This window comes from Papio anubis, chromosome 2 (genome assembly GCF_008728515.1).
Source record: "Papio anubis isolate 15944 chromosome 2, Panubis1.0, whole genome shotgun sequence".
Classification (NCBI taxonomy): domain Eukaryota; kingdom Metazoa; phylum Chordata; class Mammalia; order Primates; family Cercopithecidae; genus Papio; species Papio anubis.
Genome location: NC_044977.1, coordinates 12,091,983 through 12,111,742, shown reverse-complemented (window position 1 = coordinate 12,111,742; position 19,760 = coordinate 12,091,983). Strand labels below are relative to the sequence as shown.

Here is a 19,760-nt window from a genome sequence, read left to right as displayed (position 1 = left end):
TCTTTGTCATTGAAATCTTTGACCGTTCCTATGCCCAGGATGGTATTGGCTAGGTTGTCTTCCAGGTCTTCTACAGTTTTGGGTTTTACATTTAAGTCTTTAACTCATCTTGAGTTGAGTTTTGTATATGGTGTAAGGTGGAGGTCCAGTTTTAATTTTCTGCCTATGGCTAGCCGGTTATCCCAGCACTGTTTATTGAATAGGGAATCCTTTCTCCATTGCTTGTTTTTGTCAGCTTTGTTGAAGATCAGATGGTCTTAGGTGTGTGACCTTATTTTGGGGCTCTCTATTCTGTTCCACTGGTCTATGTGTCTGCTTTTGTACCACTACTATGCTGTTTTGGTTACTGTAGCCTTGTAGCATAGTTTGAAGTCAAGTAGCGTGATGCCTCCAGCTTAGTTCTTTTTGCTTAGGATTGCCTTGTAGACACTGGTGCCTACTTGAGGGTTGAGGGTGAGAGGAGGGAGAGGGGCAGAGAAAATAACTATTAGGTACTAGGCTTAGTACCTGGGTGATGAGATAATCTGTAAGTGAACTCCTGTGACATGAGTTTACCTGTATAAAAAACCTGCACATGTACACCCGAACCTAAAATAAAAGTTTTTTTGAAAGGAACTCACAGAATAAAACAATAAAATGTGGTTGGCTGAATCCATCATTAAGAATTTATCTTAATGAAACAGAATTTTATCTCTAATTGATTCATCGACTTTTTATAGACCCTTAATATTTACAGTTACACTCATGTCTCCAAAGACTTGCAGATGCGGCCTGCCATTTCTCTCTGCTCAAGTTTTGCCTCTATTCCTGTTCTGGATGTGATGCCGTCAGGGATTCTTGGGCAGTTTTCACGTGGTTCTGTGGTTACTGATTCTGAACAAGGAAGCCAACATCTCTATGTACACATCACGACCTGTTCATAAAAGATGAAATGATTTTGTAACATTAACGGTTTTAAAGGTTTTAAACCTTTTTAAAAAAAATCTCTTTGGATTTCTGTTCTGCATTTAGATTGAGATTCTTACAGAAAACCCCAAGTACAATTCATCGTTTATTAGAGAAGATATTTGCCTTTCAGAAAAAAAAATGAAAAATGTGGCCTGACTATGAGCTCTTGAAGGCAAGAATGGTATGTTTGTTATTTTTCTGTATTCACAGATGTGATCATTCACGATACATTCACACTGCAGCATGAATGAACAGATGCTTGATAAATGTTGTCCAATTGACTCACTGACTGAGAAATGGATGTTTCTTCATTTGTAAAGTATAAAGAATAATAAAGCCTACTCTCCTCTCAAAAACAACAAAAAAAGATTACCCTGGTTTTGAGCAATTTGATTGTAATGTACCTTGGTGTATTTTCCTTCATGATTCTTGTGCTTGGGGTTTGTTGAACTTCCTGGATCTGTGGCTTTATAGTTTTCATAAAATTTAGAAAAATTTCAGTTGTATTTCTTCAAATAATTTTTCTTTTCCCCCTTTTGAAACGTCCTGTAGGCACTTATAAATATGTGTACATTAGTCAGTTTCAATTGCGTGACAGCTCACAGATCTGTTCATTACAAAACGTTCCCTGTTCTCTGTGGTTTTATTTTGGATAGTTTCTATTGCTGTATATGCAAGCTTACTAATCTTCCAATCTCTTCTTCTGAAATGCTAATCTGCCATTCACTACATTCAGCATTTTCATTTTACACATTGTGGTTTTAAGCTCTAAAACTTTGGTTGGGGTCTTATAAATATCTTTTACATCTCTATTTAACTTTTCAAATGTATTGTTGGTTGCTAATTCTAACACGTGCTGACCATTCTAGCTTGGTTTTGATGGAGTGACTTATTTTCCCACTTCTCTCCAGGCCTAATAATTATTTATGGATTGCCAGATGATGTAAATTTTACCTCATTGGGTGTTAAATATTTTTGCATTCCTATAAGAATTTTTGAGCTTTGTTCTGGGTTACAGCTATGTTACTTGAAAACAGTTTGACCTTTTGGGTCTCGAATGTTAGATTTCTTTGATGAGACAAGCTCAGTAGTTAGGCTAGTGCTAATTAATCCCTTTCATTGAGGTAAGACCTTTCCATGTACTCTTCCCAGTGCTTTATGAATCATAGGGTTTTCTAGTCTGACTCGTGGGCATTAGCACTATTCTTGACCACACGTGAATGACTGGCACTGTTGGCTCTCTATATTTGAAATTCTCTATAATAGAATTAAAAAAGGGATAATGTCAGGGAAAGCAACAGAGCCATAATGAGTACTGTTTTAGTTAGGGTGGTCAGGGAAAGCCTTTCTTACGGGATGAGTTTTGAGAAGAGGCTTGATTGAAATGAATTAGCAACATGAAGATTAAAATAAGTTAAGTCTATAGTGTGCTTCTGTTAGAAAGCCATTGATGGCTTTATTCTATTTTACTGTTTTCAGTGGAGAGTGGGGGATGAAGTTTGAGTGAACTGGCTGAAAATGAGGAGGGGAAGACAGTATTCTTTTTTTTTTTGAGACATAGCTTTGTTTTTTTATCCAGGCTGGGGTGCAGTGCAGTGGTGAGATCTCAGCTCACTGCAACCTCTGCCTCCCAGGCTCAAGCCATTCCCCTGCCTCAGCCTCCCGAGTAGCTGGTACTACAAGCATGCACCATCACACCCAGCTAATTTTTGTATTTTTACTAGAGATGGGGTTTTGTCATGTTGGCCAGGCTGGTCTCGAACTCCTGATCTCAAGTAATCCGCCTGCCGTAGCCTCCCAATGTGTTGGGATTACAGGTGTGAGCCATTGTGCACGACCAGTATTATTCTTTCTAATAGTTTAGTAGAAATACCTTTCTAATAGGAAGGGAAGAGAAGAGAGCTGTTTTTCTTCTCTCTGGTGGGAAGGACACTAAGCATATCTGATACAGTACAGAATTTTCCATGCCTCTGCTTGGAATTGTCATCTGACTGTAGCTTTCTTTCTGGGGCCACTTTTTCTGATCCTATTTCCTTTGAATTTTAGGTAGTTTTCTTTCTTTCTTTCTTTCTTTTTTTTTTTTTTCTGCCTAGTTATCTTCTTCAGCCCTGCATAATTCCTTCCTTTAGGGAGCCACCTTTGAATCTCTTATCAATACCAGGTACCATGTAGAAAGGATTACCAGAATCCTGTGCTGTCGGAGGCTTTTCTTTCCTCAGCTTTTGCACACATCGATTCTTCAATTGTTTGTCTTTTTACCTGTTTTCTCTCTACTGACTTTTGACTTCATTATTCACTTTCCATTTCAACCTTGTCTTGCTTTTTAGACTAGATTTTCAGCCTTGTTTTCTTATCTATACTCTTGTCTACTTGTTGGCCAAAAATTAGGTCCTTTGTATACACTTTCTTGGGACACACTGTCTTGGGATTATTTCAATGCAGTCCCAGGATCTATGTGCTGTTTACTGAAGTTAAGCTACTAAAAACCACACATAAGGTTGTTATCCTACAGTTCTGGATACCTTCTTGGTAAAACTATGGCCAGTTTGTGCTCAAATTAACATCCCCCATGGCTAGCTAACCTGTCATGAGAGGCAGAAAAACATCACTCTTATAACCAGAATCCCTGGGCCCAGTAACCAGTAATAGAGACCAGGGCAGAACTGCTGTTTCTGCATCCAAAGGCGCAACTCCACAGTTCTGGAAACTGTCAGAACACTGTGGTTTATTCTAAAGCACCCACTAAGGCATTTTTTCCAGCAGTTCAGTCCTGCTGTTTTCTAATGTTTTGTGTGATGACATGGGAAGTGTGCATAAAGCACTTTTGTTGAACAATGAGTATGGCGATGGTTATCTTGAGAAAATCACTAGGGATCTAGTTTGAATTGCAACTGAATTATCTGCTTCTTACCATGGAATGTTTTTTCTACTTGAAAGAGTGACTGCCAGACAGACCGTGGTTATCCAGATGTGTGCATTTGGAAAATACTTTCTCAAAAATGAATGAAATGAACTTGTTACTTCAAGAAAGCGACTGATAGTATTTGTTGTCAATGATAAATGTCAAGTTTTCAAGCAAAGGAGGATGCCTTATATTTATGGAGTTTACTTTTGTATTTTTTTCTACTTAACTTTTCTGTAAATTATCCAAGTGATGGCCAGGAAATGGCCTCTATTAAGCAGCTCCTCCCATACGGTGTTCTGTTATTTGACACAACCAACCGGTACAATTCTTGTTGTGGTAAAGGAGCTATTTCTTACAAAATAGGATTTTAGTGGCCAAGGACTACACTTTAAAAATGTGATTTAGCAATTGTATTATCTTACCAGTAAGGGGCAGCAAATAACAATGTTTGTTGGAAATACTAAGCCATTATTGTACAGTAATTTGGAATCTGTCCTTTTCTTCTTTTGTTTAACGAATAAATCTCTGACTCCTGTCTCACTCTTCCTACTGATGTTAAAGTCAGAGAGACTGAGGATAAAAGGGACATTCTAAAGGGAAAAGAGTAAATTATAACATTTAAACTACAATACTAAGAAAAGGATAAAATCTGCCAGTACTTTATGCTGACAAATGGTGACTTTCTTTTCTAAGTTGGGTCTTAGTAACTGCCATAAACCAAGTATCCACAAAATGTATTCAGTCCACTAATGAGAAAGAGAAGGTAAAAGTAATATCTTGCCTTAATTCGATATTTCTATCAAAAGATTGGTTTCTCATCTGTGCTTTAGCCATCTAGTTTAATAAAAACTTTTATGTCATTTTAATAAGTATTTATCAAGTACGTACCATAAGCCAGGGCCATTCTAGATATTTGAGACAAAGGATAAGCAAAATAGATTTAATACCTGTTCTTGGGGTACTTTGCTTTAGAGGAGAGAGTTATCCAAACTAAGAGAGGGGTTAGGTAGAACAGAAGAAATGATGAACACCCGACATAAACAGAGAGTAAGATGCTAGTGAAAGGATGGACAAAAGCCCAGTGATTGCGCTGGCAACATTTCTTCAGAAACTTCTTTCAAATCTTTCACTATTTTTTTCCCATCACAAACTCTGGTGTGAAATGTAATGTTTTTCTTTCATCTGGTTAAAATCTCTGTCTCCATATCCTTTTCTGTCTGAAGGATAAAGCTTAATGATTTTCAAGTAAGCTTCATTGCTCCATGGATTTCTCAGTGTTTCACTTGACTCAAATTCAGAATCTGTTCTCCCTAACACTCCTTCACCTTAGCGTTAGGAAACAACTGTTGTTGTTGGAGCTGTCTCAATGCTGTGTTGTCATCTTTGAAATATAACTCATTGCATATGGTACTCGTGAGTTCTGTTTCCATGCTGACGTCAATATTAAGGTGTGAGTACAACCAAGATGTGATCTGCTGTGGTGACTTCCGGCACTCCAGAGGACCTCTGCAGGGCAGCTAATGGGCGTGCACACACGTGCACGCTCTCTCTGTCTCTCCGACTTTTACATCCTTTCTGGAATCTTTCAGAATCCCCAAGCCAAACCGGGCCATAGGATGCTCACTGGGGCTGCATCAGATCTCTTACTGCCCCTATATCCTGTGTGGCTATATTTAAGAAATTGAACCTATATTCACCTCAAAAAGAAAATTATGTGGAAATATTCTGTGGAATAGAATATTTCAGTTGCTCAGGGTGCCATAAGTAAAGTAGGCTCAGAAACCATTCACTTTTACAGTCCTTCATATATTCTGGGGGTTTCTATTATCCATACCTATACTTTGAAATTTAGTAGTTGGAGGAATTAAATGAGATATACAGTCTTTTACAAGGCTTTTGAACTTGAGGGCTGATATTTGCACTTATTCCAGAAAAGTTTCCTTGAATGAGGGGTAGTCTAGTCAACTAATGAAAAGGAATTTAAAGGAAAAAAAATGATTCAATATCAATCAAGCAATGATTTACAATTTGACCTACATGTTCAACTACACTGTTATTTAAGAATCAAAATCAAACCAACACATAACTTCTATCTTAAGTATATTTCTCTTTTCTTTTTACTGCTAATCTTCTCAAAAGAGAAATACCTACTTCTTAATCATCCAACACGTAAAATTTCCCAGTCATATGGCATATATGAAATGGAAACAGAAATACTTTGCAATTTCAAGAACAGTCTTATTTCAAGTTCACTAATGTACATCTGCATTAGAAAGAATATAGAAGTTTGTGTTTTCCAGAATTCCAATATTGTCTGTGAGTTTTATATTCACCTGCAGAGGGCAGCAAATAGCAGTGCAAATCCCTGTTCTTTAAAGGTTTAGACCTCGTTTGGTAGTAGCAATTGATTATGCAAGCATGAATGCTTGTTTACGTTACTTAAAATCAATACTGAAAGGTTTTTTTGATGTAAGAAAGATTTTTTTTTTGTGGCTACTTAAAAAAAATAAAAGTAAATGCTGGGCTGACAGTGAAAAAGACGTAGTCAAATTTATTTTTGGTAGCTCTTTATTCCTCTGGTACTTCTAGAGCTTTTTTTTCTAGACAACTATGACCTGCTTACTTAAATAAGTTTAAGGCAGAAATCATGAGAGAAAAGTAAAGCACTGACATTGGTTTTTTGCATTAGTGGTTTTTGCTGGGCACAGAAGATCTCAAGCATTTGTTGTTAAGGGTTCATGGATGGAAGACAAAGCCTATGACCCACTCGAATTTGAGATTATATCAGGAGATTCCTTCTAAACAAAGCCGGAACTCCAAAGTGTTATACTCCGAGTTTAAGAATGCATTAGAAATAAACTCTGACATTAATCTGGAACAGAACAAAAAATTTCCTATCGTGAAACTTGATGATTCAACCTTGATTCTCATGGGAGGTGGAAAGAATTTCTCCTGAACATTTCCAACCACAATTTGGCTTCTATTCAAGTTTGTATCCAGAATTCACACCACCTGGTGTTATGAAACACACACACTCAAGCAAGAAACCTGAAGCCAATGATTTAGTTTAAATTGATGCAGCACTGATAATGTCCACATATACCTGACAGAAGCAAATGCTAATCCTCCCATGAAGAAATCCACTTTCATCTCAGGCCTCAAATAATTTCCACAGATAAAGTTCAAATGAAAATGAGAAAATTCAGGCCAGGGACGGTGGCTCACGCCCGTAATCCCAGCACTTTGGGAGGCCGAGGTGGGTGGATCACCTGAGGTCAGGAGTTTGAGATCAGCCTGGCCAACATGGTGAAACCCCGTCTCTACTGAAAATACAAAAATTAGCCTGGCATGGTGGTGGACGCCTGTAATACTAGCTACTCAGGAGGCTGAGGCATGAGAATCGCTTGAACCCGGGAGGCGGAGGTTGCAGTGAGCCAAGATTGTGCCACTGCACTGCAGCCGGGGCAACAGAGTGAGACTTTGTGAAAAAAAAAAAAAAAAAAAAAAGAAAAGAAAATGAAGAAAATGAGAAAGCTCAAAGTAAAGAGAAAAAAAATCACTAAATATATAGGGAAACAAGGCACTGTGAATGAGAACAACTATAAACAATATTAAGGCTCGAAAGTCTTCAAATGTAGGAATTGTAAAACTGAAAAAATAAAAATAAGCTTGTTTACAATGTTTCACACAAACATAGAATGGTGAGCAAAAAGTTAATAGATGTGTAAAACCCAGCCGTTCTAGAAATGAAAAATACAATGAAAATGGACGATTTTACACAAAATTGTCTGTAATTGAAACCCAGAGTTATAAAGAAATAGAAAATACAAAAGTGACACGAAGGACAGAATAAGACGGTCTAATATTTATCCAGTTGGGATTATAGAAGAAGAGAGAGATAGAGATAGAACATGAGGTAGAAGCTATATTTGAAGATACTGAGAACTTTTTAGAACTTGTGGAATAAAACAAGCATTAGATCCAGGAACTCTAGTGAACGAGGATAACTTAAGAGAAGTCAAAGTTAGAGGTTCAGCAAATTGCAAATCATTACACAAGAAACAAGAAAAAAAAAATAGAAAAAAAGAGGAAAATATTCTTAAAAATTTGATGGAATTTTTTCTGAGTAAGAAATTTATCCAAATCCCATTTCCTGCCATGTGCCTAAGAAATAATTTGTCTTATGGTTTCCCCCAAATACTTGGACAAGAGCTAGAAAAACCTGTACTGTAAATCGTATTCCTGAATAAAAGAAAAAGAGAACATTTTTTGGGGGGGGCGGAGGGTATGGGTCAATTAGAAAGGTTTTATCTTAGTTGACACCTGTTAGATGTTTCTGGAGCCGTGTCAAGACGTGATGTGGACACCTCTATCTTTGAACAGGTAAACGTGGTATTACGTTTGTGCTAGTATCACAAAATTAAATTCAGCTGAGCTAAGCTGACAACGTACAAGATACAATTTGCTCTGAGAGAACCACCGTGCGGCATAATGGTTACCAGCAAGCTGAGTAACAGGCAATAAACAGTCCGGTTATTCTACAGTCAATTTACTTCTGCATGAACCCAGTCGCTGATGTGAAGGGGAGGGGCCCGCGTAGTTAGGGAATTTGAGGCTCCTGTGACTGCGCATGCTCTAAGCTCCAAGCCCACAACCTCCTTTGAACGAAGACTACCGCCAACGCTAGCGCAAGGGGGCAGATGTGGTTGTGGGTTTTGCGGCTGCAGAGGTAGAAAAATAGTCCATTTAACATCTCAGGAAGCAAGTCGCAGGAACCTTCCAAAGTTCCACCCTCTAAACCACAGCTGTATATACGGAAGTGATACTGTAATCAAAATAAGGAGGAGGAGGGGGAGAGGGGAGAAAAGGGGATACAAAGATACAAATAAAAGTAAAAAAACCTCACTTTTCTCGAGTAAGTACAATTACCTGTTCGCAAATATTTGGGAATAGGTGCAAAGATTTGCTTTAAAATAATTTTTTAACATAGTTTCCTTAATATTTAATGAAGGTATAGCTTTCTCTATTGAATACTTGCAAACATACTTATTCAAAGAGCATTCATTATAACTTTTTCTTCTCATTCTCTTAAATGCCAACAATGTTTTTCGCCTTTTCGCTGTCAAGATTTATTTTGGGAGGGAAAAGTTGAAGGAAACTGTTTCTCAAAATTTAATACATAATTCTACGTGATTACATTCAAAACTGTTCTTGCAAGATTTGAATTCAGAATATTATTTAATAACAATATTTCAGTAACTATGTTTGCTTATTTTTTAAAAATTTAAAAAAGGAATTGTCTAGAATATTATTTAGTTATGATATTTCAGTAACTACATTTACTGAATTTTGTTTCATTTCAGAAAAATAAAAGGAATTGTCTTTGTTCTATATTGAGTTTTAAAAATGAGAATGCTAACTCTTTTGATTTTAGTGAAGTGAGGTGAAGGACCAGAGGTGAAGTTATGGTAGGTTTCATGGTCAAATGAAGGAGACTCATTTTAAAGTTCAGGCTGCCATAAACACTTTGGACAAACACTTGGACACTTTAAATTCATGTCTACTGCACACCGTTATTCTTCCTTTGTAGTTTTCTTAACAGGATGCTATAGGATGTTTTGAAATCATTAAGTTAAAGCCAACACTTGTTATTTGAAGAACATGGTTTATTTCATATTATATTATATTTTTGGGCTAAGCAACATTAAATTCCAGCATAGATTTATTTTTTTTCCACCCTCAATAACAGCAACAAACTGAGCAGATTATACCTCATAGATTCCTAAAATTCATGTTTGAACATTCTCTGTAGTTTGGGCAATTGGTGTTAAAATTGTTAAAATAAACTTGACTGTTTTTTCTTGTCTTTTTTTAAATGAAAGAAAACAACTACTATATATTATTTTTCATTAATGGGAAAATTTTGAGAAAGAAAATGCATTTAAATTTTGGCTCAAGTTTAATTGCATACATACACAAGTCTCGTTCAGACAATACTCAACAGAAAATACAAATATAAGAAATCTGTTGTTCAACCTGAGCCTCTAAACATTTTGCATATGATATACTAATAAGAACAGGGAAAAGGACAGTCAATTCCTAATATATGCATGCATTTATAATTGAAGTTATGTTTGTGTAGGTATGGCAAGTAGAATAGATAGTATTTAAACCTTTAGATTAATAGGATGATAAAATAGGAAAAAACCCCAAAGCTTAACACAAAAAGTCATTGTTGAGTTCAGTTTCATATTTTGAAACACTGAAATGAATAGAAACACAAATAAATAAATCTATGAACTTGCAATTTACCTTTTATTCCCTTTTTTCTAGGATATGTAATGACAATACAAGTTTGTGAACAGAGGGACAACCATGATGAACAGGCTTCTTGGAGAACAAGGCGAGTCCAGTTCAGTTGCCAGAGTTAATATATAGTGTGTTTCCTGTGATTGGTGTGGTTCTCAGGTGCTTGCTGTAAATTTGGGCAGTGTTAAAGGGTTGGCATCTCTATGTTTGGTCAACCTGATAGTGCTTGTACCATAATCATATAGGATGGTGAAACAGGTGTGGGACTTAAGTCCTTAAGAAATTTAAGATCTAACTTTTTAAAATGTAAAATATCTAATCTTTTATATCATAAGATTTGATCTTTTAAGATGCTTGAGTTAAGCGAAACTCATAAGAAACTGGTAAGTTGTTTCTCTAGCCTTTAAAAATATATGGAGTGAGTTCTATAATTCCTCAGGAGGTAAGAGCTGTTTCTTTTGAGCTGAAGAATATATCGCATTTCCTATTTCATTGCAGAGATATTTCCCTGCTTTAAAATGTTATCCTCTTTTCATCCACACAAAAATTGTGAAACAGAGGGGGTTGGGGCCAGCAAGGAAGTTATGAAGAAAAGTAATTTCATATTAGGTGGGCTGGAAGCCAATAGCTTAATTTTAATATGACCAAGTGGATTATTTATTATTTATATCTGTTTTAAAATAATAACAATTATAAAGACAATAATAAAAAATATTATCTTTAAAATAGGTGATTTAAAGCATACTTATACATTGCATAAATGATTAATAATGTATAATTAGCAAACAGCTTTTTGAAATTTATCATTATGCATAGACATTTCCAGAAAATTAGTGTTCTATGAATTTTACATATTTCATTATCAGTAAGATATTCTCTAATCCTTGAAAAATAAGCACTGCTTTTCTATTTTTAGCAATCTCTCAGTTTCCTTTTTGATAAGAGCTCACTTGTATTTCTTTTATTACATATAGAAGTGAAGATAAACATTTGGGATATATGTGGAAGGGACAGAAATAAACACATGTCCTTTCAGTAACTTACAGTACTCTTCATAGTTGGTATAAAAACCAAACACTCATGAAGAAATTGGAGATATATAAAACAAATAAGGAATTATTGGAAATAATATTGAGGGATACTGACTTCAAGCACAGTATGGATTCAGTTTCAAGGAGGAAGTGAAATGGAATCTGTACTTTGAAGGATAAGTTGCTTAACATCAAGGAGGTGGAGGGCACTTCTTGTGGGAGAGGAAAACAAAAAGCCTGAAGAGCAATGGAGACAAGAATGAGGAAGGCACATGGTGAAGACAGGGGAGAGAGGGACCAGATTGGAGAAGATAGCATTTGTTGGGACTAAGGAGGACAGTGGGAAGTAAGATTTTCCAGAGAGTGATACTTTGCTTACAAAGACCCTAAAAGCCAAGCAAGAGAGTCTGGATGCAGTGAAATAAGCAACAGAGAGATATTGATATTGAGTAGTTTCTTAAGTATTAATATTTGCATATAAATTAGTAGTATTTTTTCTAATACTTAATAGAACCTAAAATTACACTTCTAGTCTTTTCATCAACTTAGAATTTTCATTTCAAATGAAAATTTTGCCTTTATTATTTAAAGGATTGAAATAAAACCCTAATCTAGAACATATGGAAAAACGTCTCTGAATACATCAATAGAAGAAATTGCTCCTGGAATAATTGCAGTTAAGAATTTAATAAGGTAGAATCACTGCATTACATTTTTCTAGAAAGCTAAACAAGCTTTGAGCATGCCAGTCTTTTAGTAATAAGGATGGCAGTATAGAGCAAAGGAAAAGACTGTGAGTACCCACAGGGTGGTATTTGTGGCTGTGTATGGGGTTATTGGGAGTTACTGTTCTACCATGGAGAGCCAGGAGCAGAAGGCCATCGACGACTCACCGGCTCTTCTCCACACTCAGAAACAGGAAACACATAATGCAGAACAGCAGGTTGCATGTCAAATGCCCTCTGACTCACTCCTTAGTAGGGGGAATAGTGATAAAGAATGCAAATTCTTATTTTGTAGTCTTTTAGCATTTTTTCAAGAGCATTTGCTTTATTTCACTTTATCTCTGTGGTTGTTCATCTCTAATCTGAAGAAAGCAGGTTAGATGAAAGTTGCTTAGCATCAAGTTAACGATTAGCAGAAGAACCATAATTTAACTTCAGCCTTTTCTGATTTCAAATCTGGAATTTACCTTTGTAACAAGCATCTTTGGTGATTCTTATGCACATTGCTTTGGTTTTCTATGTCTACATAAATCAATAAGGTAATTTTAGTGTCCTTGCAGAGGAAGAAACTCTGCGGTAAAAATTGGAACAGAAACTAAAAACAAGTTTTGATGAAAGATTGCTTTGACAAGATTTACCATTGTTACTGTTGAGAAAATAATATGCTTTTTACTCAAACAAAAATTTTATCGTTTCTGGCCTAACCAGAGTGTGTAAATTCTTTGAAAAAATTCTGTTCTTCCCAGATCAACTTCAAGCATGCCACATTTTGTACAGAGAAGATATTCTGTATGAATAACTCAGTATTTATTATAATGCTGGAAAATATTTCTCTCAACAGTAAGTTTCTCTCATTTCAAATAATGAGAGAAAGCATATTGACTCAAAAGAGCAAGAAAAATTATCACAATATCATACGAAAATATTTACTTTATTCATGACAAAAATATTAGTTTGTTTTTAGAAATATTTTCTGGCAAAATAAAGGTCTGAATATAATCATTTTAGTTATCTAGTTATTAGAGTCTAGGAACACATTTTCTGAAACAAATTAATATGGACACATTTTGAATTGAGCAGGATTGCTTTTGAAGGACTTCAGGATATGTTAAGGAAATATTTTTCTTACTTCCTTTGTACTGCAAAGCAGTAAACCTAATTCTTTGACCTATAAGTTAAAAATAGTCTGGTATAAAGTCATCAGAAAATGGTTTCTTCCTTGACGTAGAGGAATGTATTTCAGCAATAACCTTATGATAATCTCCACTTTCATGCTATTTGGTGGAGCAAATCAATGCATTGCCTAGTAATTGGCTTCCGATTAATTCTCCATTTAGTTTTGACACAGGACTCTTTGGGTACAGAGGGACAAGCTTAACTTTGAGCCTGTGAATGTGGGGATGATTCTGTGCTAAGGGAATTTTAAAATTTGGAACTGACATAACTGATATAAACAAGGGACATACCACTTAGGGCAAGCTGAGGATGGGTGGGTGGGGAATCAAAATCACTACAAAAGGGAAAGGAAACTGGTTTTGGAGATTCAAAATGGAAATCGGCCCTACTTAAGGATGGACCCACCGACTGCCAGGACTTGGATAAACTGTGCTATAGATTTGACCCTGTGTGTTTATTGTAAAATAGAACAAAACCAAAACCAAAAAAATTCAATTAACTTAGACAATCCATATACTTAAACCAGTTCTACAGTTAAGACCATGTTTCATAAGCAGAAGTGAATTTTCAAGCATAATTTTTACATAGGTATGTCTAATGGTAGAGTATTGGAGTGAATTTAGTTTTTAGTAGTGTGACTTTCTGTCTGTCTTTGGTCTCTTTTCCATGCCTTTCATCACTTGATAAATTTTAGAGGAGTGGAGCAAAAATAAAATTTTCACTTAATTTTCTAGTGCCAGTATGCTTAAAATTCTAGCAGGAGGTAACTCTTCCTTATCTAGTATTTAGCTATTTCTATGATATTTATATTTTCTTTTTCTACCTTATCAGTTAAATACATAAATTCTTATATTGCTATATTTGTTATAGGTGCCAAATATATATATATTTCTGTAAAAATGCTTAGCTATTAGTAACTTGGAGGATTTTTCAATGATAGAAAAATCTCGTTGAAATCCTGTGTATTCAGAGAAATATATCATGTTAATTGTAATCTGTCCTTCATAAGTTTCAAAGAAAGTACAAGTTATAGATGATTAATCTCTAGTAACCTACCTGACCCTACCACTTTAAAGATATTAAAGAGAGGCCAGGTGTGGTGGATCAAGCCTGTAATCCAAATGCTTTGGGAGGCCAAGGTGGGAGGATCACTTGAGGCCAGGGGTTTGAGACCAGCCTGGGCAACATAGCAAGATGTCATCTCTACAAAAAGTAAGAAATAAAAAAAATTATCCCGGTGTGGTGGTGCATGCCTGTAGTCCCAGCTACTTGGGAGGCTGAGGTGAGAGGATCACTTGAGCCCCAGGGGTTCAAGATTGCAGTAAGCAGTGATTGCACAACTGTACTCCAGCCTGGGCAACAGAATGAGACTTTGTCTCTAGAAAAATAAAATGGGCCGGTTGTGGTGGCTCACACCTATAATCCCACCACTTTTGGAGGCTGAAGTGGGAGGATCACTTGAGCTCAGGAGTTTAAGACCAACCTGGACAACATAGTAAAACCCTGTTTCTACAAAAGATAGATAACTTAGCCAGGTGCAGTGATGCACACCTGTAGTCCCAGTTACTCGGGAGGCTGAGGTGGGAGAATGGCTTTAGCCCAGGAGGCGGAGGTTGTGGTGAGCCAAGATCACACCACTGTACTCCAGCCTGGGCAAGAGTGAGACCCTGACTCAATAAAATAAAATAAAATAGCTAAATATTCATATTCATATTTTTTGATGAAGGAAGGCATGTTCTGTACCCTCAGTATGTGGGGGAAACATATAGATGAAGTGACAATAATTGGAATTTGTTGTGGTCCTTTGGATCATACACAGTAATGATAAACTTGATTCTCCTCTGAGCTCTGAAGGGATCTATGACTTTGTCACTTACAGTGTTATTTTCCTTGATTTGGGTCTCAGTCCAACTCAGACCAGAGGGCAGTATCTGTATTTGGGTGAGCCTTACTCTCCTTGGGTTGTTGATGGGTTGTGTCTCTTAGTTTCCCAATACAAATACATAAATTTCTGAGATGGGTATAAATAAGTTAACTTACAGATAATTTTAACTTTAGCAAAGTCATTGAATGAAGAAATCACAGAATTAAATTTTGGTAAGTGAGAAGAGAAGGGAAAGAGAAGTAAGCAGAGAATGACAGGGACTATGGCCGACTTTGGCCTGTCAACATAGCATAAGGGCCCTTGGGCGGTCAAGTGAAGTGAGGACAAAAGAGATGGCTGGGACACTCGTTTACCTGTCAGTTTTGAGGTCAGAGAGAAACCTCATCTACCTGTCAGTGTTGCTTGAGCCAGACGTGGTCATTAGTATCTATGAGCTCTGACATGTCTTTATGTGTTTAACATACCCAAAAAAGAAGTAACTGTTTCACCAATAGGCCCTTTCTGTTGGGTTCTTCATTTTGGTTAAGGACGTCATCTCAGTGACTGATATCTCTCCCTCTGCTTGCTTATTAAAGAATTTGTTATAACCTGAGGATTGTACTTCTTTCATTCCATCGTTCATCTGTTTCTTTCTTTTCATTCCCATTGCTAGAATCAGGTTCAGGACTTCATCACCTCTTGCCTGGATTATTGATTTGCCTTCTAACAGGAAGTCATTATCTCAATAATAACTCTGCTTTCTCTCTGATGGAATTGAGATAGAACCAGTTTTCTTTCTTTTTTTGCTTAGATTCACTCTAAACTTGTAATATTTTTGCTAAAAAGTATCAGTGATTACCCATCATTACCAATAAAATTGACTGTAGACTTTTTTTTCTGACGTTCAAAGTCAGCCACAAAAATGCCCAATTTTTCTTTTAGGCTCCTTTTCCTCTATTGCTCTAAATAGCTGCCAAACTCATTGCTATTTCGTGAACATGCCCCACCAAATACTTACATGGTGCAGTTTGTATCCTGATATTGCCATCACCTGGAGTGTGCTCTTCCACTTCTCTTGCCCCAGTGCTGTGTACGTGACATGTGTTCCAGATACATTCTTTGTGAAACATTTCTGATTTTTCTAAACAAGATGTAATCAGTTTTTCCTCTGCACCATCATAACTGTGTAAACAACTTCCATGCTAGATTTTAGTTTGCTCTTTTCTATTATAGTTTTAATTTTTCTTGTTTCTCCTTTTAGACTGTAAACATATTCAGGAAAAAAACCTGTATTTTATTATTTCCTGTATTTTCTATCTAGTATATGTCTCAATGCCTTGTATAAAACGGGAACTCTGTAAATGTTTGTTAGATTGAGAGTAATTTGTCACAGATATATATATATATATATATATATATAGACACATACACATACACATACATAAAATGGATGTAATGTGCCTTTAAGCTCACCATCAGGAAGGAATATTTACAATGCACATAAAGGTACAACTTAAAAAAAAGGTATATATTGTTTTTCAAATGATCTTGGTTGATGATAGGTCTTCCCAAAGATAGTCTATGACCTTGCTGGTTCAAATAAAATAAAATTCTCTCAAACTCATGGTTCTATTGTTTTCAAATCCTTATGTAAATACGGAAGAAAAACTTACGGAATTGCTTTGGCTCACTGAAGTAGTAGAGTGACTAATTTTAAAAACACATATAAGTGTGTACATTTATTAATTAGTGCAATATGAGTCTTTTTGCCTGTTCATTTCTATCAATTGGAAAAGTAGAAATATTTTAAAGTCAAGGGAAAGTTCTAAAAATTTCCATCGCATTCTGTCTAATAAAGCGGAAATAATGTTTAAATCAAAGGTATGGAAATACTGAAGTGCAAAGTACCACAGACAATTTAGTTAGTAACTGAGCTTATTAACATTAACAGAAATGAAATACATTTTATACTTTTAAGAAGGTAAGAGTATAATAACTGTGGTGAGTAATCTATGATATTTAGTGCCTTAAATTTGATTCCTAAGTAAACAAGGAGCAATTATAACAACATCACCCATGCCCCTTTGTTGAGTTATTGTTACTAAGGTAAGGCTTTGATTTCAAATGCAGATAATATATGGATATGGTAATATTATTCTAGAAGTTTATATTAAACAAACATATTAAATATGCACAAGTTCAGTATCAAGTTATTTTGCTGTACCTAACCCACTTTATGATTACTCTTTACTACCTAAACACAAGGACAATTTCAAGCTCTGACTTTTTTACATTTTCTCCAGTCACACTAAGTAAGAGTTGCCTCCTTCCCCCTGCCTTTTGCTCAGGGTGAGATGGAGAAGGGACAAGAATGGAGATAGGTGAAATGTGTGCTTTGTGGTGAATTATATTTTCTTCTACAAAATAATAGAATTATATTATAAAACAATAGGACTAGATAGAAATTATGGAGGGAGGTATGTTGTTAATTGAAAACTCCTCTATAATTATTGTGAGACATAAACATGGAAAATCACTGTCATTAATATTGTATATATATGTATCATTTTTTTCCAGTCAGCTTTTTAGGAACATTGCATAGGCAAAATATTGTTTATAACCTACATAAATTATTTTCTAATTTTGAGTACCCTAGAATAATGATCAATAAATTTTATATTCACATTGCTATTAAAATATAAATTATAGCCTTGTCATTTTAGCAGTATTCAGGTACTTCCCTCTAAAAGCTTAAGTGTTTTATTATTCAGCATTCATCTAGTTACTCCTCCCCTCAAAAACCCCCATCCTTCAATAATAAACATTTTTAAAACTAGCATCGACATCGCACAAGTTTTTGGAATGCTTTCTTGAAGTCTTCATTAAAGATTGTGTAAATCAGTGGATTTATAAGCGAATTGAGATATCCAAGCCATGTCAAAAAATTGGACATTTCTTCAGAAATTTTGCATTTTTCACAAACATTAACAACTAATTCTTTTACAAAAAAAGGAAGCCAACATATTACAAATGCACCCAAGATTAATCCCAGGGTAGTGGCTGCTTTCCGTTCTCTTGTACCTGAGATCTTTTGCCTTCTCCAAGATTTCTCATGCTTGAATTCAGACCTGAGACTCCTCACTGTGCTATGAATTTTATCAAAGTCTGTTGATGGGTCAGTTAAAGACTTTTCTGGTGCATACGGTGTGGAAACTGATTTAGTGCTTTTCTCACCACTCTCCAAAAGGACTTGGCCATTCACCTCCTCCTTTGAAATCCTACTTGCTTGTCTCTTGTGGTATAATGTCTTTGCTGCTCGATATATTTTGTAGTAAAGGATCAAAATCAATGCCAGTGGGATGTAGAAAGCTCCAAATGTTGAGTAAATGGTGGAAACAATGTGGTCGTGCTTGATGATACATTCATCATCTCTGCTAGTTCCTTGGTGCCTCCAGAATAGAGGAGGCATAGAGATAAAAACAGATATAATCCAAACTACTGTAATCATAATGCCAGCATGCTTCGGAGTCCTTTTCCTGGCATACTCGACAGCATCTGTGATTGCTCGATACCGATCCAAAGCTATAGCTGAGAGATGCAAGATGGAGCATGTGCAGCAGGTAATGTCAACACTCAACCAGATGTCACAGACCACTTGCCCCATAATCCAGCTCTCTCTCACAATGTACACAATGCTGAAGGGCATCACCAGGACAGCCACAAGAAAATCTGTGACTGCAAGGGAGCAAATTAAATAATTGGCTGGATGGTGCAGCTTCCGGGTTACAATAATTGCAGCAATCACAAGGGAGTTGATAGTGGTTGTCATCAGTGCCAGCCCAGAGAGAGTGAGGGACACCAGAATTTTGGACGGCATTCTGTTTAACAGTTCCTCTGACGTCAAGTTTTGATCCGATGAATTTAAGAAATCCATTTTCTTTGTTTTAAAAGATTAATATAGCGGAAAAATGGATACCTGTAACAAGGGAAGAGAAAAAAACAGTTCAGAGAAGGCTTCAAGAACTTTTCCTTTCAGAATAATTTTTAAAAAGTATATGTTATGTTTTCCCAGACTATTCTGTAGATCAAAAAAATGAAGTTCAGATGGGAGGTTTTAGTTTTCCTTTTTATTTAATTTAAGAAATTCAATGAGAACAGTAAAAAAAAAAAAAAAAAAAAAAAAAAACCCAGTAAATTCCAAAACATTCTTAAAATATAGGTTAAATACAGTAATTTTTAATGGATACACTAGTTTGTTACTCAGTGAAATCTCTGGCATTATAGAATTGGTTTTTAAAACTGTATTAACTCTTGCTATGTTTTTCTCTTTGTCCATGTCAGAAAAAGTTTAACAGTGTGGCAGGCCCGGTCTCACTAACACAGGCCTCCATAACATCTGTCTCAGTACTACTGACTGAGTAGTTAAGTTAAATATTCAAAGCTGATAGAGTCAGTGCCCTTATTCAAAGGCTGGAATATAACAAAGAGCCCACCAAGAGTTTTGCCTAGGCTTTTCCTAGGCTTGAAGCATGACAAAATAACAAAGGAATTCTTAACAGGATCCGTTTAGGACTAACAAGTTTTATTTGGGGTCTGAAGAAACTCCACAAACGAGTTTACTGGGGTCTAAAGGAACTCCCCAAGCCTTTGTGATTTAGCAGGAGACAAGAAAACGGTAATCACTCCAGCACCTTAGACCCATTTAGATTAAGTAAACTTACTGAGGCTCCAGAAGAAGGCCTTCAGGACTCAGGCCTCAGCTATAAATTAAAAGAAGTTAATCTTCTTTGTGTTTAGATGAA

At 35.9% G+C, this 19,760-nt stretch overlaps 1 protein-coding gene across 1 annotated transcript; it reads right to left on the bottom strand.

The window, feature by feature from the left end:
- Nucleotides 1-14,744: 14,744 nt before the first annotated feature.
- Nucleotides 14,745-19,101, bottom strand: HTR1F (5-hydroxytryptamine receptor 1F). Its single transcript, XM_021933943.2, has one exon. It carries the CDS (start codon nucleotides 18,890-18,892, stop codon nucleotides 17,792-17,794), a length of 1,101 nt encoding a protein of 366 aa, XP_021789635.1. The 5' UTR covers nucleotides 18,893-19,101; the 3' UTR covers nucleotides 14,745-17,791.
- Between the last annotated feature and the right edge of the window lie 659 nt (nucleotides 19,102-19,760).